Below are 22,427 nucleotides of genomic sequence, written 5' to 3' on the forward strand. Positions count from 1 at the left end.
GACCCGCTCAAGCACCTCGATGTCCTTCTTGTAGCGAGGGGCCCAGAACTGAACACAGTACTCGAGGTGCGGCCTCACCAGAGCCGAGTACAGGGGGACGATCACCTCCCTAGCCCTGCTGGTCACAGTGTTTCTGATACAAGCCAGGATGCCGTTGGCCTTCTTGGCCACCTGAGCACACTGCTGGCTCATATTCAGCCGACTGTCCACCATCACTCCCAGGTCCTTCTCTGCCTGGCAGCTCTCCAGCCATTCCTCTCCCAGCCTGTAGCTCTTCTTGGGGTTATTGCGCCCCAGGTGCAGGACCCGGCACTTGGCCTTGTTAAACTTCATACAGTTGACCTCAGCCCATCGGTGCAGCCTATCCAGATCCTCCTGCAGAGCCTTCCTACCCTCAAGCAGATCGACACACGCACCTAGCTTGGTGTCATCTGCAAACTTACTGAGGGTGCACTCAATGCCCTCATCCAGATCATTGATGAAGATGTTAAAGAGGACCGGCCCCAGCACTATCTTGCCTATCTTTTGCCACAAGAGATCTAGTCCTTTTATGTGGCTTGAGGGAAACTTACTGTGAGGTAAATATCTCATCAATCTCAGGCCGTGGACACAGATTCATGAGGAAAGTTTTATACACAGTCTCAGGGAAGTCCTCTGGATTGATGGCATCATTCTGAGAATGAAAGAAAGACGTGTCAGTACCATTAACCCATGATGGTTTTCACCTCTGTTAACACTCAACACCCCCAGTCCAGCACTCAATTGTGAAAAGGCAAATAAGCAACTGGAACATCTAGCAAGGTGTTTAGGAAAGAGGAGATGGAGTGGAGAAACATTATAATGGCCTACTTCAGAACAGACAGTTATTTTAACTGTCCCTTGGTGCCTCTTGTGTGATGATATAAGACTAGTGCGTGGTGAACTGACAGGAACTGTTAGAGTTCCAGATTGTACTCTGCAGGTTGGTAGAAGTGCTAAGAGTAACCATGAGACCTGTTGCTTCAAAGAGCAGTGAAACAGGCAGAAGGGAATGTGCTGTTTCTTGTGCCACATAATGCAAGTGACAGAGCTGCAAGTGCTATTGCTTTACAAACAGTAAGAATTGATCTTAGCAGGCCTGCAGTTAAGGCAAGGTAGCTAGCAAAAGGACAGGGTTTCAAAGCAATTTAAGAGCATCTGGGTGACTGAAGTTTTTAAAGCCAAGGGAATCACAGTCAGGGTAGTCAGAAAGATTTTTCTCAAGCTAGAGAGATCTTTGGGTACCTAGTAAGACCCTTACCTTGCCTTTTGGAAGATGACAAGCACTTAATGCTGCTTCCACCCTTTTCCTGTCTGCAGGAAACATCTGAAAAATACTAAGCAGACAGGGAAAAAAAGAAACCATCACCACAGGAGTCAAGTCAGAAAGCCTGGGTTTGGGTGGCTAGGAGCTACAACCAGAGTGCAAGGCATTCAAAATGCACAACAAAGGAGACCAACAATAAGACTACGTACATGAACCAAAGACAGAAGGCAGTGTTTCTCCAAGAGTACCTGATGGACCAGATCTTATAAGCCTATGGTTGATTTTCTGACTGCTGCCTTAGTATAGAAGTTCTATATTTTTGCACAGGGATCTAGAAGAGCCTTGTTACTGAGCTGCGTCAGCTTACTCCCAAAATCATTGCTCGCTATCCTTGCCTACATCTCTTGGAGGTGCCCTCTTTGGTAGCTGTTCTCATGCTACAAATTCCCCATACTTCGTCCCACAAGACATTACCAATGCAGTAGCTGGCACAAGCCAGCAATAAGTTTGTAGTCAAGACAATATTCCAAAATAAGCAAACAAACATTGTACATATTTACTGGTTTAGAAGAAAGCAAAAATTTCTGTCCTGGAAACCAAACACTTTCCGTGAATTCAAGGAACAAACTCATTACAGAGGAAAAGAAAAAAAACAACAAAGCTCATCTTCAATTTAGAAAGCTGGGTATTGGTCTACAGGGTAGAACTCACCTGGTCAAGCCTTTGGCTTAAAGCAGCCTCTGCTGTATTACGGAATATTAACATTAACTGAGCTCTCCCTAATTTCAGAATATCCCAATCAACAACAATGAGGTCTCTGCTGTGGATAAATTTAAATGTCAGATCTATTACACTCCTGGCATCACAGCTGCTCAACGACAAAAATGGAGAACAAAAAGTGCCAAACGTGTTGACAGGTGGAAAAGTGCTCAACTGGAGCTGCAGATGATTTATGCAAACTCAGTGCATGCTGGTTTCTCGAGCAGCCCTTTGCAAGGCAAAAAATGCAGCACTCCTGTTATGCTTCAAAAGGGATTTAAATGTCAAAAGAGAAAGGCAAATAAATGTGGAATTAAAAAAAAAAAAATCTGATATGAAGTTCTGAAAACCTTGCATACACCTGCACCTGGAAATGCTGAATATTTTTATAAATCTGGCTCTTAATCCAGACCATTTTAAACAACTAATGCTTTAGACCATAAGTCTGTTTTTCTACTCTGCAAGAAAGAAAGACCAGGGCATTGAAGAGGGGTACAGGCTGCACCAGACATTTTTTGAGCTTATTTCAGAAAAATAAGCTGCTTTCTCTCTACAGTAATGCTACCTTGCTTGCATTTTAAAGATCAATTTAAAGTACTCTTTCCCTAGTGTGAGTTATTCATTAAAGAGCTATACATTTTTAAAAGCCCCTTGATGTGTACACTGGTTTCTGGTAGAATGAAATTCTCCTGTTTTGTGGTTTAGAAAACAAACAACAAAAAATGTTTATTGTTGAATAATGATCAACCATCCAGGAGCACATTTAGCCAGCACAGATTTAATGTGGAATCGTTATGCAATATAATACACAGTAGGTAGTGTATTTATTACAGGTGATTAGCACTTGCCTCTTGTGACGCTGTAACACAGCATAAGCTTAGAAGCAGAGCGGTTCAGAACTTTCCTGTGAATACCCATGAATGCACTCACTGCAGGTCCTTGTTCTTAAAACAAAAGATAAATTATGTACCTCAAAGGGAATTCAACACTGCATTGCAGCTTTTTTTTAGTCTATGAGTTAATCGACATCAAGAAGTCACAGGGTCAGCCATGGAGTGATCTGACTAGGGAAGATACTGAGGGACACAAAACCAACTCTACATTTATGCCATGCAGTGCAGCGGAGAAGTAATAGGTCCATCTTTGCTTCAGCAAAGCAGCATTGGCTTATTCTCATGGCAGCCCTACCCTGATGAACAAAGCCAATCCTTGTGGCTTGAGCTCAAATCTACCTTATCCTGTACTTGAGCCAGCTTTAACAGCTCAGTGGTCTGTCCTCAGAGGCTGTTTCCTTCATGCAGAGTGAAGATGGAAGGCAGTGGAATTACGCCAGGGGAGAATAGGTATAGCAGTCGTACATGAGAACAGGAGTGAAAGCAATGGATCCCTACTTCAGGCTATCTGGAGAGTCAAGCAAAAAGTTCTGTAGGAATGATACACATACAGAACTCATTGTATGAAATCTCAAATAAGTCTTACAAGTCTCAAAACTCAGGTTTGCAAAACAAATCCCTAGTTAGAATTTTACCAAAGTTGCTTAGCTTTGGAAGTGAAGTCCATGGCTGTTCAAGACAATTTCTTTCTGTAGATGAAGGAAGTGGTCACAAAAGGTCTCCTTTCCAGACCCAAACTATGTCCCAGACCCCTCACTGGGAGGAACCTAGGTGCAGCAGGACCTCATGACCTGAATACAGAGGCAATGGCCTTTACCTCTTAGGCTTCAGTAGGCAGCTAAAGCCACTGAGCTACTACCATCCTCTTACCAGCTCCTCTGTCTTTACTGTCTTTAATTGAACATACAACAAAAAACAACCAACTAACCAAACCATACTCACTTCCTGACAGGAATCTTTCCCTCTGCATTAAGCTGCATCTTCAGTTTCACCAGGCTGTGAAAAAAAGAAGTCAAGATGATGAAAATTCACTTGTACAGTCTGACAGATTCTGTTAAGGAAGGAGCAAAAGAGAAAATGCAACTGCGAAAGGAAACCAACGGTTAACTGGAAAACGGGGTCCTGCAGACTGTGACCTTAACCTTAAGACAGAACCTATTCTCACTTCTTGGGAAAGAGAAACAGGCGAATTGTAAGAGAACTGATATCAGAATTATTCCTCTGAAACATATGACATAAATACGAGATAATGGTATCCTACTGTTCCTTAGTGATCCCAGGCTGCCAACCAAACAGCATTACAGACAAGAAAAAGAGGCAGCACGTTGCTGGGCCAAGCACTGTGACTGTGGGTGGGTGGGGGATATTTGAGGCTCAGAATTTCAGTTTGTCTAATACCACCTAATACCATGTGTGTGTTTGAATGGTACTGTGGTACCAGTCAGTTGTCATACAACAGAGGACCCATTTATCACCCCCTGCCCTGTGCCTTAAGGCTCCCAAGTTGAAAAAAGGACTCATTTGGAAACTGCCCAAAAGACTTGGAAGCTAAGAAGCCTTTTCTTTCTATTAGAGACAGAAAGGGCAACAAATAAGTGTTTCAGAGAACAATGTTTGTCAGAAATCACTTACATTTTCTCCAGGAAGGTGTACCGAGAAGCGTTGTATGTGAGGGGATTCCGAACGATGGCCATAATATCCTCTGCCCAGCTCTGGAGAAAAAACAAAGACACAAAGTGGAGGTAGGTGGGCATTACAGAACTGTATGAGTAGGTACACCACGTTGAATATGGAGAGGGCATGGACATGTCCTGATACTGCTGGGCTACAAATCCCAACTGCACCCTGGGCCTGGCTACACCACCTTCCTACTGCCTATGCATACCAGCAGCCGAAAGTTTTCTTACTGAGTCATCTCAGCTGTCTATTCATACAAAGCACAAAAACGACACACGTGAACAAAACCTTGCTGGTAACACCGACAGAGTTCAGGCTCCCTGTCTTCTTTCCTGCTCCCCCTTGAATGTCCCAGCTCAGTGTTTCGCACTGCTTCCTTGCCCTCAGGTCCTCATACCTTGCCAACATTTTCCTTGTAGGACACAAAGTTATGGAAAGTGAGGTCCACCATGTCAGGGCCAGATACAATAGTCAGAGTCTTAAGCAGAAAGGTGCTGTGAGGGTAATCCAAATTAAAAACTTCTCGGAGCTTCTGGCACTGCAAAATAAACAGAACAGGTCAGGACAAGGGAAGAATGAGGCTAACTGCACCTGAAAAAAGGTGAACAGGACCCAACGCAAACATTGACCCAAATCCACAGCAAGCTTTTTGGCATTTGCAAAATTATTTAATGCAATCTTCCTTGTCTTTCCTTATTTTTCCTTTTTATTCTGGAGCCTGCATTACCTTCATCCTTCAAGGAACAACACATTGCGACCAACATCACTGCACAAACATGCTGTTTTGGTCTAAAAAAAGTACACATTGGAGACTACTTTGAAAGAAATTGTTTGTGAATCTTCAGCCTGAACTTGAAGAGAGGCAGATAAGTATTTGGTCTGCCCATACTAGAGGTTCATAACCAAGTTATTACAGAAAGCCACTTGTGAAAACATATGCTAAGAAGGTATTTTAGATCAGCATGATACTTCTTGCTCCCTCCACCACAAGAAAGGTGGTGGTAGGGATCCCAGAAGGTCTACAGGGTTTAAGCCTGGTTATTGCAGACAGAGGCCCTCTCCTTCCAAGTGACATTTTCTGCGAGTTATCAGTTGCTAAATTTATTTCTTCCATAGCAATTGCAATGTCCTACAGCAATGGCTCACCAGAGATTTGTTAAGTATAAGACTCATCCGATTAGTCATACTTGGATTTCATCACCATATGAAAGTATTCATAGAATCCCCTTAACTTATTTAGCATTTTCTTCATTCCTATGGAAGGCAGCACTAAACCAAGGTATCCTGGAGTTACACTGATGGTCTCTTTTTATAACAAAAGGATAAAGTTCCCGTGTCCTCAAATAAAGCACAGCAATTTATTATTTGAAGTGCAGGATAAATCCACATCGAAGCAAACAGGGAGGCTGTCATCTGCTCTTTCAGAAACTAAGAGCAAAATTTACAATCAGAGATTCTTAGAAAGGCACGTCATTCTCAGAAATTTAACTACAGCTGGAACCTGAACTCTCATTGTGTGCACGTGCAGTTAGACACATGGCTGAGTTATTTAATTTCAACAAATAATACCCTAACATCACTAATACCCTAACACGTTAGAGTTAGCACATCAACCTCGGCAAAAGAGCTTTTAGCTAAATGACTTTACATGCTTGCTATAAATTTAGAGCACTTAAAGTCAGCCACTGCAGCTCAGCTCCTGTTTAGCAACTCGTTAATCTGCTATTAACTGGACAATGTCTGAACCTTTGCAAGATGATGAAAATTAACTTCCAGATCTTTCACGAACCTCAGTTTAGCCAAAACCAATAAATAAATTGAAACAAAAACAAAAATGAAACAAACAAAAAACTCAGATATACAAGCAACTGTTTTCATTCCAGCCAGCATGATTCAAATGCAAGCAATTGTTTCTGCTACCGAATTTTCTCGTTACATTTGGACTATGATAGTTGAAACCAAAACGGATCAGCTTCAGGCATTCTCATATGCCTGCACTGTCTCACACAGAGAACTGCATATATATTTTATAAGGAACTACGCAGATTTTTTTTTCTACTGCATTTTTCTAAATTCCTGCAGCATCTGCAATTTGGACACACCTGCTGCAAGCAGGCATCTTTAGGAAAAACAAAATGAGCTGGATTATAACTCAAGACCATCCGACTGCCGTCTCTCACTTCACAGATGCCTCTCCTTGGTGGTACCTGAAACCTGTGTGATCCAAGTATATTTGGAGGGAAAGAAGTGGGAAGGCAGTCAGTCACCCAGACAATTTGCTTATATTCTAATAGCCACAGGGTTTCAGAAATGTGTCATTTTTGCACTGTAAGCAATTTTTCTCTGCAGAAGTGAACAGCATCCACACACCCTATCGCACTCACAATGACTTCTTGATGGAGCTTGCACATTTGATAAATGGCAAAGTGTCAGGATTTTAGTCTCAAATTTAACTTCATCTCGCAAACCCAGCGGTATTTGTTCAGCTTCCTTACCTCTGGTGTTGTAAATTATATGAAGCTAAGACAATGGAGAACTTGTGGTTTATGCTGAACTCATTTCCTGTATTTGTTACAAATCGGCTCCTCCCTCCCCTTCCGTCTCTGCAATCTGGTGGCCCTTGGCTCTCCCGCAGCCATTTCTGAGCAGGATGTGTCCCTAGCAGGCTGAATGCTGTACCAGGGCTTCTGCCCTTCTTGCTGTGCTCTGCCAGACAAAACTTGATGTGTGCAGTGTTCAGTAATGGCCTGACCATCCTCTCAGAGCAAGCAGCTGATGGTTTGCCTTGCCCTATAGAGCTCTCTAGATACTTTATCAGTTTACGACACCCCCTAACACCTCTGTGGAGTTGTTAGCTTCGTTGTACAAGAAGCAAACTGAAGCAGGGATAGGAAAAGAGAGGGAAGGATGATCTTCTTAGGGATCTAAATTGGGTCATATTTTCCCAGCAATTATTTCCTGCCTAGCCTTAAGCAAGTCACTCACTTACTTTGTGCTGCCTACTTTACACGAGGATTATCTCCCTCATGGGATAAATGCAGTGATGTTAGCATAACACCAAGCAAAAATAGGGAGAGCGGACTGTGTCCAAAGGCACCAAACCTCGTGCCATGTTTTCCTCTTTCGTAACCTGTATTCCTTCAGCGCTTTCTGCTGCAGCTTCACTGGTAATCACGTAATGCCACATTGCAGGTGGACATAAAAGAAAAGAAGGAATTGGTATGTGAAAAGCAGGACAACCATGTTAGCTATGCAAATCAGAGGAAGGGAAACACAGTTAGGAAATCCACTTAAAAGAAAAAAAAAACAAACACACAAACAGAAAACAACCAATCAGCAGAGTGGCTGAAATACAGAATCAGCTTTCATTTCCCTTCCTACCCTCCTGATTTCCCTAAAATCCTGATCTCAAAAAAAAACCACATTCATAATCCAGAGAAAAGCAAATTCTCATGCAAACATAGACAAAAAACTAGGCTTAACACAAGAGATGGAAAGAGTCTTTTCTCTGCTTGAAGCAGGATACAGCCAAATGCCAGCCAGGATTTGCTACAGCTGCACGCACTCGCTGCACAATGACAATTCTGTGTCCCCGTGACACACGTTATGTGATGTAGTGCTTGTGGTTTTGGAGAACACGACTAGAAAAAACAAGCAAACTCTTTCCCCCTTACATTCTTTAGGACAGCAGTACCAAGCCAACAAGAAAACCTAAGCAAGAGATCTGGTGCGTTCTCAAAGCTGTAAGAAGAGGAGTCAGAGAGGGCATGGTGAAGAGCAAACATGCCCTAGACTCTGGTCACTGTGCCCTGTCTAGAGGGGAAGGTGGTCCTGAGGACTGAAAGGTTTTTGGAGAAGGAAGGTCTTGTCTGGTCACTCAAAGGGAAAGGGAGCACCAAGATTATCCTACTGTCTTTGTCTCTTCAGGTAACGCTCGTGTTCTCTCCTTGGCAGATCTGTGGCACTGTGGGAGGCAGGAGGCTCGTGGCTGAGCTGCAGCAGGGAGTGCTGGCAGCACCTGCAGCAAGCATCTCAGAGAGACGAGGGAGAGAAAGATGCACAGATGAAGCACCTCACTGCTCTTATCTACAGGAGCTGGAAAACACAGCAGCACACAGATCCGCATGGCACAAAATAACCCACAGCCTTCTGGAATGAAACAGGAACAGACTGTGAGGGAGAGATCCAGGCTGTGCGTCCTCAATAACTTCTGTCTCTGTAGTCCATAAGCTCATGCTGCAGAAATGTGGGAGAAGCAGCAAAAGGGCCCAGCATGGCAAAAGGACATTTTTCTGATGTGGCTGTTTGCTTTTGTGTTTGTTTGACCCCCCTGCTCCACCATCAGTTTGCGAGCCAGAGGTTTCTACTTGCTTTTCTCATTCACATGTATCAGTTTGTCTCTGTACAGCTTCTTAGTATCATCACTCTTACTCCGAGGCTCAAATTTCAGACCTTGTTTAGGTCCATCCTGGGAACTGTGCTCACACCCATTGCTGAATGCAGAGCATAGCACTTGAGGTGATGTTAGATGCCCAGAGATGCTTTCTCTAACCCTGCAATGCAGCAAAATGACTGACAGCCCCCAACCTGGACACAGCCCACAGCTCAGCACTCTGCTCATCTCTGAGCAAATATGAATGCTCCCTACATGGGTGGTTCCTAAACACTGCAGGTTCCTACTTCATTGTCCAAAGTCCATGAGAAATACCTCATATATGTTCAGCTCAGCGTCCACATGTCTAGATTCAATAGCAACAACGAGTGTAGGAGGATGAAATTGTATTATAATAATGAGCAATAGCGAGAAAACACAACTTTTGTTTTTATGAAAAATTATACTCATTTCAGAGCCAATGCCTTCTAAAATGTCTAAACAAAACCCAAGACGTAGCCAACAGCTCAGCAGCCTGGTCTACAGCACCATGTATTTTGGTCTTAATTATTACATTGTGCAAGTGTTCTAGGGTCTTGGTGCACCAGAAGAAAACAAAATGGAGCAGCTGTTATTGTTCCTTGTTACTCAAAGAAAAACACAAAATTGCATTGTAAATAACATCTTGATCTGCTTTGGCATGCTGCTGAACTACTTTCAATAGCTTTTTATCTTGTCTCGTTTATGTTAAAAGTCTGTACTAATTCTTATCTTTATTGCTCTTGAACTTGTGCCAGAGTTCATTCTGCCCTGTCTCTCTCTCTCAAAAAAAAAAAAAAAAAAGAGAGAGAAAAAAAGCTGCAGAACATTTTGAGTAGCTCTCAAAAATAAATAAATAAATAAATAAATAAATAAATAAATAAATAAATAAATAAATAAATAAAGTAAAGGGGGGTGAGAAGGAGAAAATGCACACACATAGAAGAGGTCACAGGAGGACTTCAGCATGCTGTGTGCATGTTTATGTGCTAACATGCCAGGAGGCAAGGGCTCCAGCCAGAGGCAGGAACAGAGAGCCTTTGCTGAAAGGGCACAGCTGTTCCTCACCTTCAGGCAGGTTTAGTTCCCTGAAGTTTGCTGCCAGCTCTTAGCTACTTGTTCCTTCTTGGATGTTACACTCCTGTCTGCTCGACGCTCCCTAAGCACCCTGCAGTGAGAGAGAAGGTCCCACCAACCCCTGCCTCACAGTTCACAGGGACAACCCTGGGACCCATACTGGTGAGGGAGTGCATGTAACAGCAGATGTTTTCAGAAATGGTCTTCTGCACAGAGCCCTTGGTGTTAGTCTTCTTGCCGTGCAAAGAGAAGTTACAAAGAAAATACAAAATCTCTTCCTTTGGCAGCAGCAGCAGAATGTTACTGTCCTGAGTACCTTGTAGAAGAAAGCACTAGATGCCCATGGTAAAGCACTGCCCTTCCTGGTAATTGCTTTCGGCCATGATTCAGTAAGAAAACTGAATCACATGCTTTGTCTCACAGAGGCCATGGATTTACTATGGCTGGTGTCATTCGCAAGGCAGAGGGAAAGGATGCTTGATTTGGTATTGCTTGTATCTGAAGCTCTTCTAACAGCTGTGATCTGGTTCTCTTTGTCTTAAATATCAACCATTAGCCCCTTCACTTCCACTTTTAGCCAATAAGATGAGTAACTGTCTATTAATTTCAGCAGCTATATCCCACAGCCATTCCAAGCCATTATTACGTAACAGGGGAGACCAGCACATTCTTTCATTCTTCTTCCCTTCACTTCTCACAGATCTTTCTCCGCTTTGTCACACCACTTTTCCATATTTATACCTTTTTGTAATTATGCACCAGATCTGGGTGCACTATGGGGAGGGTGTGGTGATTCTTGTTAAGAAATTTTTCACTGCTTTCGACATTTCTTTGAGTGTTCTCAAATTCTGTTCTCCAGAAAGCCAACTGAATACACAACTGAGGACTTCAAACATGCTCTGTAAGCAGTCAGGATAGTACAGCTGTATGCAAACTGGACATTTCCAGGACTGGATGGTACATCTCTCCCACCACTTTGGTTCAACACCCACACAAGACCTCCCATCATCTCATAAGAGAAAGGTGGATAAGGAGCCAACCTAGTGCATTTTATAAAGTGCTGTCAAAGAAATACCAGAAAATCTCCTGAAATAAAAAGATGTTATATTAAATGATTTTAAGATGCTCAAAAAGCACTTCCAATTTTCACAGCAAAGGTTGTCATCATGTGCATCACTTCTGCCTGTTGAAAATATTTAATAAATGACTGAAAGCTTGACCTTTGTTTCTTTGTTTGTAAAAAATGAACTGTAGCCAGTTTCCAAGACTGTAAAACACTGTTTCTGGCCTATTAAAATACAGAATACTAGAATATTGTATAGCTATTAATATGGCTATTAAAATAGCTAGAATACAACAGCTATAACAGGCCAGCCCAAAGAACCATCTAGATGCCTGGGGAAGAGTATAAGAACAGGGCAAATCCAATTATACTTACCTGGCACATATCTGCAGCTTCCAGCAATTTGTGGCTAAGCAACTTCTTAAGCCAGCTCCAACCCCAACTCCCTAAGCCTGCCTTCACAGGAGAGGTTCTGCAGCCTAATCATCTTTGTAGCCTTAGATGGTCTTGAACCTGCTCTTCTCCTACAGCAGGTGGTTCTTCATTCTTCCAGTCCCTGCCTTGGCCTTCTGGAGCCCAAGCCATGTGGCTGGAGCTCTTTTTGGTGAAGACTAAGGCAAAATAGTCCTTATATACCTCATCCTTCTTCAAATCTCAGGTGACCAGGTCTCCCATTTCCTTATAGAGAGGGCCCAGAATTTCCCTAAATGTCCTTTCATCACCGATGTACCTATATAACCCATTCTTGTTGCCCTTGCTGAGCCTGGCTATATTTAATTCTAAAAGGGCTTTGGCTTTCCTAACCTGATCTCAGGCTGCTTGAACAATGTCTCTGCATCCCGCCCAGGCTATCTGTCCTTGCTTCATCTCTCTGTAGGCCTTCTTCTTTTTCACGTGTTGGTGCAGGAAGGCATTCCACAGCACAATGACACGTGTCAAACAGCAGCACCTCTTTTTGCTCGTGCTGAACCTGCCTTTGGAAAATTCCACTTGATGCATAGCTCTCATGGGAAGAAACACTGAGCAACAGCTTCATGCTCACCTTCTCCATTCAGCTCCTGATTTAACAGCATTCCACGATACTCTTTGCACAATTCCCCCCCCCCCCTTTTTTTTTGTCAGACTGCAGACTCTCTGCTCTTCCTCTTCCACTGATGCTCTTCCTACAGTAGCATGATTAATAAAAGTATGAAATGGCTCTTTTCTACTTTTTCCAGTTCTTGGTCTAATTTGGTAAAGTCACTAGAAAAACAGAAATGGGGTGCATTCAGGTCGTACACAGTGGCATAATGGTATTTCCTAATTCCTTATAATTCTTTACAGACAACTTTTAACTAAATACAACAGAACACTAAGTCAGCACTTTCATGGGTTTACTACTCAAAAACAAGATCATGAGGGTATGTGTAATGGTCAACTAAGAGCCTGTCAGAAGAAGGTTAAAATGTTTTTTTGTTTGTTTGTTTGTTTGTTTTTTTCCTATGTGTTGCCCGATGTTTATCCTCACTAAATTTCATTGCTTATTAGATCATCCAGTCAATCAGCAATTCAAGATCTTTCTACAAATCAGCCCTCATTTTATTACTACAAATAACTTGGTACCATTGGAAAACTGTCTTCTTTATACACCTCTTTTGTAGATCCCATATGAACATAGAATATGTCACAGGCCCAAGCACTGGTCTTTCTGGGAACATGGGATTTTACTAGTTCTGTCTTCTCCTAGGACATCTTTTATATCTTTTTTTACTCTCAAGCAGTAATTTTTTCATACAAAGACCTCAGCTCTCATTCTGTTCTTTAAGATTCTTTGACTAAGATGGGAATTACACAGGTCACTTTTAAATCTTATTGAAAAGATATAGAGCTACCTGTGGGACACTGCCACTGATTCCAACATTCTCGCCTTTTGCTACCCTGGTACTGCTCATGAACCCTTTTCATACTCTTTTCTAGAGCCTTTTTCTACTTTTATTAAACATCTTTTAAAAGGCTATTTCAGGTACCAGCTTTTCTTTGATATGGAATGTGGTGATCACAAAACCATTGTGAATCACTCTTAAACTGGGGTTTGTCTTGTTTCCAGAGCAATTCCTTTCTGGGAGTAGTGGCTCATCACAGAAAGATGCTTTTTGAGTAGAAATACCTTCTGTCTAGGGGCATCCCTGACATTGTACTTGTGCTGCCATGTTTCTGTTGGTAGTCTCCAATGAAAGTCTTATTTAATTAGACCAAAATCTCAGTCATTCTCCTGCCTGCCTGGCTGCTGCTACCAAACGGACACCCATTTATGGCCTCAGTACTTCCACCACCAATTTAAAAACTACAAAATTGGATTTATTTCACAAACAGGTTATTTGTGAAGTTTAACACGCTAGAAAACTGTCTCATAACTCTCCTTTACATAGATCTTTTCCTTCAGTGTAGCACTCAGTTCTATTAGCTCCAAAAATTGTATGCTCTCAAATGAAAAAAAAAAATCTGATAGCTTTTTTCAAATATTATTCCCACAAAACAAGTTACAGATGAAATTGTAGGCTTGTTTACAACTCAAATGTGTTTAATTCTAGTGATTTTTCGGAAAAGAAACAGTTTCTCAGAAGGAATTAAGATTTTTAAGAATTGTGAAAGATGGGTACTGCTTTTGAGCTCTGCTGTACCTTTATCATCCATCTTCTTAGGTTGTTTTGAGAAGCATGAGCCTCAGGGAACTTTGATTAGACATTTTTAGAGAGGTATTAGGAAAACATCCATACTTCTTACGCAAAGAGGCTGCTCAAGTCTCTCAGTGTATATTGCAAAATCTTCCTCTTTTACATTAGACTGAGAATCACCTATGTTACCGTATGGAGCCATTACCTTCACTTTTTTTCCTTTTCACTTTCTAGCTTTACTTTAATTTTCTCCTTGTCTTTTTCACACACAGAAAAGTTCAAAGCAAACAAAAGTCAAACCCTGAAAAAAAAGTCCTAACAAGGACACAACTTTGCTGCAGGAAGCTTAAATTATACCTGAAACCAAAAACAAAGCCATAATCATGTGCTTCCCTTAGTATGCTACCCTGCAAACAGGCAATTGAAAGCTTTTTGAAAAAAACAGTACCTTTTTTTCTGAAACTACATTTTTTTTCCCCTTTAAAACCAAAACCAAAACCACCACACACTGTGTTGGCCTCTAACTAACTACAGGTTTGTAGCTGCCTTGATCCAGCCTATGCATCTTTGTATGATAGCAACTCTGGTAACTCTGTACAGAAGCATCACAGGACTCCTTCCTGGTGTAACGCAGTGATCAGAAAGGCCAGACCAAGGTTAAAACCAGCCAGATGCATGGCACAGGAGAGAACACAGCTGCTGTGCACAACAGAATATTGCTCTTTTGGCATGCACTTGGAAGCTGAACTGTTGTTTCCCCAGCTTTCTGGCACACTCCTTCCAACAGGTTCATATACCACAGTCCGTGTCTTTCAGGTGCACAGTGAACTACTGGGAAGTTTAAGAACATGAGTAGACAGCTTTTCTATATTTACATAGTTCTGATGTGAAGAGAAAATGGTGCCTCAACCTTCTTATAACAGAAAGCCAAAGTAAACTGCCTCAGTTTATGCCAAAGCCCCAGACAGCCTTGCCATTCCCATACAAACTGACAGAAATGAAGCACTCACCTTGGGGATTTTGGCAAATCGCCCTACTCGAGTATCTCGGATGCTGGTTATATCCAGAATTTCCATTTCCTACAACAGAACAAGGACAAGGAAGGTTAAGGAAAGGAAGATGTAAAGACAAAACCATTGCAGAGCCCCCAGAAGCTGCAAAGTTGGTCTGAGCCAGTGCCCTTCGTTGGGGAAGAGCTCTCCCACCAGGAACAACACAGACAGGGGAACATCAGCTGCTGATATGCTGAGCTGGCAGGCTGGTTAGCATAGAGGCAGTGTTGGTCTGCAGCACCATCCTTTTCAGGGTGAGACCCTGTGTGGATTACAAAGGCTCTGACAAGGGGATGAAATGAAACTCCTGTCTACCCATACAACAGGCCTCCGTTTTCCTGTCTTGACCACCAGATTCTGGGTTTCAGATATGGACTGTAGTCACAGTAGACCTGGGTTGGCCCAGACATCCAGGCAGAAACAACAATTGGCAGAGCCTAGGCAGTATTTTTGCCAACCTTGGCAAGCAGGGAATGGGAACACCACTACAGCTGCATTTTCACCTTAGGGTACAATGGCAGGATGAGGAAACTGAGCTAGAGCTGGGTAAATAAAACCCAAAAAAGCAGATAGTGTGACTTTTGAAATGACAATGGTGAATCTAGGTAGAGCTGTGGCAAAACATGAAGTGCTCAGTAAGCACTGCAGGGGAAGAGTACAATGCTGATGTGAGCCAAGTGTTCATCCTACTCTGTGCCATTTGGATCAATTTAAGGAGACAGGTACTGCAGAAAAAGCATGCACATGGATTTGATGCACACGTAGCCTTTCCTACTCTACTATTACATTCTCTCACTTCTGTACCGGAGTTGAGTATTGGTTGTTGGGACAGGAACTCATGTCATGCGAGGGAGTATATAATATGCATAGAGGTTTGAATGGGGAAACTCCTCCCCAGCAAACAGTTCATACATCCATGCAATCCAGAATCTCCTGTCAGTGATATTATGAACCTGTCTATTGCCTTCACACAATCAACACAGGGCAGCTGAGCTGAAAGGCAGGCAGCACCACTTCTCCCAACAAGCCTCCTGAAGCAATTCACATGGAGGACATTCCATGAGCTTCCCTGGGCAGCCCACTCCACATCCTCACTGTCTCTGCTACTGGCTAGTTGTTGTGTTTATTTTGTTTGTTCTTTTAATATCCAGCCTGAATTTCCTTCCTCTGTTACTAATTTACCTGCTCACAACATATCTGGAGAACAAATTATACTTGTTGCAGCAGATATTATTTTCCAAGATTGTAATAAAGAACAATGTGGATACCGTGTCTTCTGGCTGTATCCCCACTTTATTGTCAAGCAGGATGGAAATGTTAGTGCTAACCTCACTCCTTTTTGGTTCCCTAGCACAAAAACAGTGCAGCTTTTCCTTGCTGCTTGTGACAAACAGATCTCAAGACGAGTCAGCCATAGAAAGATTAATAATCCATATGAATTCAGCAACTGAACGATGAACTTATGCTCTGTCTGTACCAGCACATCTCTTGTGCCTGGTCACTGTGCTTGTCAGCCTGCACATGACCTTTGCAAGCCTGCCCCAGCTCCCTCTGGCAGCCAGCATTTGCCCACCACCCTTGCTCGCTCACACACATACTGCAGATTCCCTCAGAGAGGAGGAAAGGCATCAAATGCTTGCCCAAGTATGTAAACCATGCTGTTGCTCCACTGCAGTTCTCTAAATTGTTTAGTTTATTTTAAGTGCTAATCAATGGCATTTTCCAGAAAAATGAGACCCCCCTGTCTGGGTCTTCTCATGTCAGCTGGCTTCCTTATCCCAGCAGCTTTCTGAAGTAATTAAATCCCTCACACTACTAACCCAGTGAAATACCTCACTTTTGATAGGTGATAACAGCTCCCCCGGCTCATTTTATGCATCTCCCAGTGCTACCATTTCTTGATGCTTGCCTGGAACCATTGCAGCCTAACTTCTATCACCAGGAGTGAGCACAGGAAAGGAAGAAATGAGAGTGACGAAAGGCAGAATGAGAGTGACGGAGAGGGCTGAAAGACAAACACATCCTCTGCAGGGATGTCACAGTCCCCAGCCTTGCAATACTGTATTCTCAGATGTTAGGGCTGCGTGGCAGTGCTTTGCCCAAGCTGGCACTGGGGCACAATCTTCTGAGAATTCTGAGCTCACCAAAACACGTCAGGCTTCTTGGCCAGCATGCTGTGGAGGAACACCGTCTCTGTCTTTATCTACCATGCCTCTTTAGCATGTAGGTCACGAGGAGGAAGTAGCACTGAACCACAGCTCTGCTCTGGAAAGCAGAAGTAAACCCAGCCTTCCACCTCCAGGCAAGCCAGACCTCTCCACCCTTTATTGTTACCCATCAGCAAGGAACAGAATTATATTTCCTAAAATTGTGGCATCTAACTCCCCTCTGGCAGCCAGCATCCTGCGCTTTATCTCCATCAGTTCACACACCACCTTGGCCTTAAAAGAGTACAACTCACTCTCCAGACCTGATGTAGTCTCTACTCCACAACCTTTATTATTTATAAAGATAGCAGGTCAGTTAATTACACCACAGGCTACATAGAAGGTATATGTTAGCCACTGCTGTACATGTTTAACTGCACACTTCTGGCTGCTTTTATTCCAGCTGCACCACTGTATTGGAATGAAGAATCCTTTAGCAAGCTGGATAACAGGGATATCAATACTACTCCTTTCTGACAAGTCCTTTGAAGCACATGTAGTGAACTTCACAGGTATAAGACTGTTTTTGCTTGTCACACTGAATGGCCATGCTTACCTCTGACACATTCGCAGCTTAGATTTCTGCTCTTGCTGGAACTCTGAAGATAAATTGGCCACTGAATAAGCACTAAACTTCCAGGTCTGTTGTGTGGGGTTTCCTGCTAAGTGGAATGAGCGTGGCTGCTTTCCTGTGTGCAGTACTCCAGCACTTCTGGTGTTCTAATTTTGCACAAACTTGAATTGACTATTTGGAGACCAACCTGTGAAATCTCAGCACTTACCTTATTCTGATAGGTCCAGTATAAGTAAAAGCCCTTTGGATCCACCCGAAGAATCACAGGAGAAGCATTTGCTGTTTCCTGACCAAAACAAACAACAAAAAAAAAGACATAAAAGGTTAGCACCTTATGTGATTTTGGGGAATCCATCATGGGATGCAATGTTCTCAGTTAAAATATAGACCCAGTCAGGTGAATCATCTTCTGATTTACGGAAAGAACCAGATTATTTCAGTACATCTCAAGCGTACAGCGTGAGGCTACAGAAGCTGATTTCTGCTGAAGCCTGAGTCTCACCTTACACTATGCATTTAGCTAAAATAGCTCTTGGGACATTTCTATACAATTAATAGAGAAGAAAGTTCCTATAGCTGTGACTATTTCATTTGAACTGCCTTCCCTCCAAAGCACCTACTCCCTCCTGAGCTCCAGAAGGAGCCTAAGCCAAGCATAGATGACATTCATCTGCGACACCTACCATCTAGATATCTATCTGTGCTAGTTACCTGGGCTCTCTTTACAGTCCATGGGGATCTAGCCAGGAGGAGTTCAAGGAGGGGTCCATCTAATACAACAGATGAGTCTACATTAGGAGGTTCTTAAACTCTATGGTTTATATCTAAATGGACTGTAAGAACCACATCCTATTTAAACACCCAGAAAGTTAGATAAAAACGATTTGGGGCTGATACAGAATCCTGTAGACCAGGGCGGAGGCCCTCCAGACCAGAATGAAGGCACAAACTGCAAAGGAAACAGGCTGCTGCGAGGTTGCATACTTTGCCTCTGAATAATTACGCTGCTTCTGCATTTTCAGTTAAAGGCAACTTCACAGACAGTACCAACACAATGCCCATTCCCATCTCCCACCAAGCCTGTGCTGAGAGATGAATTAGCACGAGCTCTTTGGAAACAACGATAAAGAGTGCGCGGTGCCTCTGCTTGGGGCCAGCCTATCTGCTCATTCAGTCTAGTGGGCTCCTGACTGCATTTGACCTCTGGTGGTAGACGTGATAGGATCGCAAGGCCTATCAGTCATTTCTAAGAAGGCTTCAAATTCACTTCAGGAAGTTGAAATACTCAGCTAGTGAGTTGAAGCCAGTAAAGAATTTGGAGATCGTATTGGACATTTGGCCTTGGGTTCTTCAGTTTGCTATTGAACTCATATTTTGCCCTAAAACATATCTTTATTCCCAGGGACCTCAGTTTCCAGATTCATTATACTTCCTGGGCTGTGACCACTACAGTAAACTGCCCGTGCCATAATGCATCATATGCTCTTCTTTCACTCCCTGCCTTCCTCATACTATACTGGGGACAATGTTGAGCTGCACAGCATCACGCCTATGGTCCCAGAGCTCTCAGCTGGCTCTCTGAACGCATGGCCTCATGCCATGAAGAGCAGAAACACTGTTCTACTACTACTAAATATTGTGTCAGGTTTCTAGATAAACCTTATCTCCTACAAAGCAGCTTGAAAATAAGTTGAGGCTGCAATAAGCACTGCCAAAAGGCATGCACCTGATCAGGGACATGGATGGCAGTGGGGTGCAGGTACACTCTCCCACAGGTTGGCTCCTTGGCAAAAAAAGGAGCTGGTGAATTCCACAGCAGATAGTCCCACAGCCAAACTGGCTGCTGCTCACACTGTGGAATTCAGTTCTAGGACAAAAAAGAAAGCAAGTGTTGTCTGGTAAAATCCTGTAATGTGGGTTCCATAATCTTAAATGGATAGAAAACATCTTTGCTTGTACTCAGAAGGTTAAGAGTCAGCATGGAGCCAAACCCATACAGATCTGTTCCATTTAAGAGTCATCTACTACATTCAACTTTAGATTTACAAGGGTTCCCAAGCTGATTCTCCCTAGTCTGGCTGGCAGCCCCAGCTCACTGGATGCTAGACAAAGCCCAGCAGAGTTGCTCCATAGCTCAAGACATTGCATGCTAACTCAGTGGGGATGGGTCAGAAGAATCCAGCCTAGCCTGGATTCTATCACACTGTCCTCTATAGAAGACATTACAAATGCTGGATAAGGTGCAGGCAGTTCGGGGCAGGGGGTGGGGAGTGTTTTTTTTTTCTTGAGAACCTGCTGGGTACAGTGAAGGCCTCAGTGCTCCCCAAAACTACAGTGATGTAAGGAGCCAATCTGATCTACCTTCATTCCTTTGCCTCATTTATTGTAGAAAGAGGTCAAACCTGTTACCAACAGCATGGTCAGGTCACTTCAACGAATCAGACAATAAAACCAACACAGGTTCCATGACCCCTGAAGCTCTGTTTTTATTCTGACCCTCCACTAGCAACCCAACAGCCCGGAGCTCTTTCCATTTTCCTTTGCAGCCTGCTGTAACTGTAGAGTAGGAAAGCATGATGAGATGGAGCAATGTGACCAGAACAGACTACCTAAAGGCTTTTATAATTATTGGACATCAGGTTTGTAAGCCCAGTAATTAGAGGAAGCCTTTCCAGGAGTGGTTACAGGTCTGTAAACCTTGGGCAAAAATCCACACGGGACTTGAGCTCCCTCATTCCTATTTGCTGTTGCAACCACAAGCACTTTGTCAGTCTTGGAAGTCCAGCTCAATTCACCCTGGGCTTCAAGGGAACCTGACTAACCCAGAAATTCCCAGTGTATTTAACAACTTCAAGTCTGGGGGAAAGTGATCCCCCTGGACTGAGCATAGAAAGTCAGCAGCGATTTTTGGTAAAGCTCAGCCTTTGATTAGGCAAGTTTGGCTCCTGTTATCCTCAGAAGCTAAATCTCTGTTCAAAAGCAAAGCAGCCACAAGTATATTCCACAGGCAATGGCCCTGCTGGGAAGGAAGGGAGGGCTGCTCTTTCCACCAAACCCTGGTGTCATCTTCCCGCTTATGGAGAGCTAGTGGAATAATTGTCCAGTGATATTCCAACAAGTGTTCCTCAGCACTCATCCTTCCTGTCAGCAGTATATTACATTACTTTTTCATTCCTTTGTGCTGCTGGACCACCCCTGCTTATGCTGCACACAAGTGATCTACCTCCCCCGCATGCACTGCCTTGGGACTTAAAACTCTATTCCAGTTTTACGCCCACAAAAGCAGGCACTAATCCCTCCTGTGTTGCTGTGGGAGGCTCCTTCTAACGAACCTCATTTGCAACACCACATCAAATGCTTCCCCCAGATCTCAGTGAATGATCATAACCTGGCCTGCTCCCTGGCTTACCAAGATTCACACTAGATGGCACGCACATCAAACTCCAAACAAGACGGATGGGCAGCTGCCATCGCCTTGCCTGGGTGTGTGGGTATTAGGGGAAATACTCTTTGCCTTCTTAGAAAATGAGGAGGGGAACTATTACACCCAAATTAACTCTTCTGCTGATCCACGCGTTCTTCCCCTCCCAACGAAAGGCAAAATGAGACTGCAAACCAGGCCTTTTGAAGATACAAGAGAACACAGAGCTGAGGAGAGAAGCAGCTTTTTACAGCATCCACCAAGGCTCCGGCACTGCTAACGCCCAGGCCCCTCGTTGCTCGGCCACCACACGTTTGGTAGCTCACAGACCCACAAGCCAGGCAGTCATGAAAAGACACAGCTTGCCCCAGATCCACTCCTGCAGCAGGACTGCAAGAGGAAGCAACTTGGAATCTGATTGCCTCTCATCTGCAAAGCATGGAGAGCCCATGCAGCAAGTAAATCCTACCCCTCGCACTCCCCAGACGTGTCCAAGCCTCAGCCCAGGGAGGCTGCCAGCTGGGATTGCCTTCCCAAGGGCTGGCTCGCACAGAGCAGCAGGACCCAGGGGTCCTACACCTGCTGAACTGAGACCCAGCAGCACACTCCTTCCTTTACTTCTGGCCTCCCCAAGAACGAGAGATGCAGAAGTCACGTCACCAACTCCCAACATGTACGCCCTTCAGTTTTGGCCCTCAACTCTCCTGTTCTTCTCAGCTCACTCTCCTTCCTCAAACATCACTGCTCTCAGGTATGCCAGTGCCTCATCCTCCCCCAGCTGAATATACACACTCCCAGGCCGCCACAAACCCTGCCCAAAACACGCCACCTGCCCCGCCACCATGCTTACAATCTAGAGAAGCAAAAGCCCCGGTACTCACATCATCCCATTTGATGAAGCGCTCGCCCTTGGACAGATACTCCTTCACCTCCGGGGGCTGCAGGACAGGGGTAAGCATTGACATTGTCCCGTAGCTGTGCTCCTTGGCTAAAAGAAGCAATAGGAGTAGCACAGTTTGTTCCTCGTTGGCCCCCTCTCCTCTATCTCTGCCTCTCACATGGCAAGGCTCTCTGCCATCTCCACTGTTGGCATCAGAAAGCAAACAGCCTCTTACATCGCGGCCAAATTTAGGAGGGGCAGTGACAGGCAGGCGAGGACCGACGAATCTGCATTGTAAATCAACAGCTCTCCAAACAAGCACGAGAAGCTCAGCCCAAGGTCACCTAGAGGGAAGCCTGCGATGAGCGGAGATGCCCGCGTGGGCACACATGCACGCACACCGTCTTTCCAGGAGGGACCGACTCCTCGGGGCCGTACTTGTGAAGCGCACGGTTCGCAGCACTTCCGCAACTG

General features: G+C 43.9%; 1 protein-coding gene across 4 annotated transcripts in view; it reads right to left on the reverse strand.

Moving 5' to 3' along the window:
* PLCB2 (phospholipase C beta 2) overlaps positions 1 to 22,427 on the reverse strand; it is a 51,141-nt gene extending 28,714 nt beyond the window's left edge. For 2 of the 4 annotated variants that reach the window (XR_011809640.1, XM_005019168.6), the window contains exons 1-8: positions 21,955 to 22,365; positions 17,861 to 17,938; positions 14,830 to 14,898; positions 5,012 to 5,152; positions 4,570 to 4,649; positions 3,880 to 3,933; positions 1,280 to 1,355; positions 573 to 673 (exon numbers count right to left, since the gene is read on the reverse strand). Coding sequence is in view for 3 of the 4 variants with exons in the window: in XM_005019168.6 (XP_005019225.4) it covers positions 573 to 673; positions 1,280 to 1,355; positions 3,880 to 3,933; positions 4,570 to 4,649; positions 5,012 to 5,152; positions 14,830 to 14,898; positions 17,861 to 17,938; positions 21,955 to 22,038 (683 nt within the window). In the remaining variant the exon portion in view is untranslated. Of the gene's footprint in view, positions 1 to 572; positions 674 to 1,279; positions 1,356 to 3,879; positions 3,934 to 4,569; positions 4,650 to 5,011; positions 5,153 to 14,829; positions 14,899 to 17,860; positions 17,939 to 21,954 lie in introns of all 4 variants that reach the window. The other 2 variants (XM_005019170.6, XM_038179529.2) reach the window with 2 other exon arrangements.

The sequence above is a fragment of the Anas platyrhynchos genome, chromosome 5 (genome assembly GCF_047663525.1).
Source record: "Anas platyrhynchos isolate ZD024472 breed Pekin duck chromosome 5, IASCAAS_PekinDuck_T2T, whole genome shotgun sequence".
Classification (NCBI taxonomy): Eukaryota; Metazoa; Chordata; class Aves; order Anseriformes; family Anatidae; genus Anas; species Anas platyrhynchos.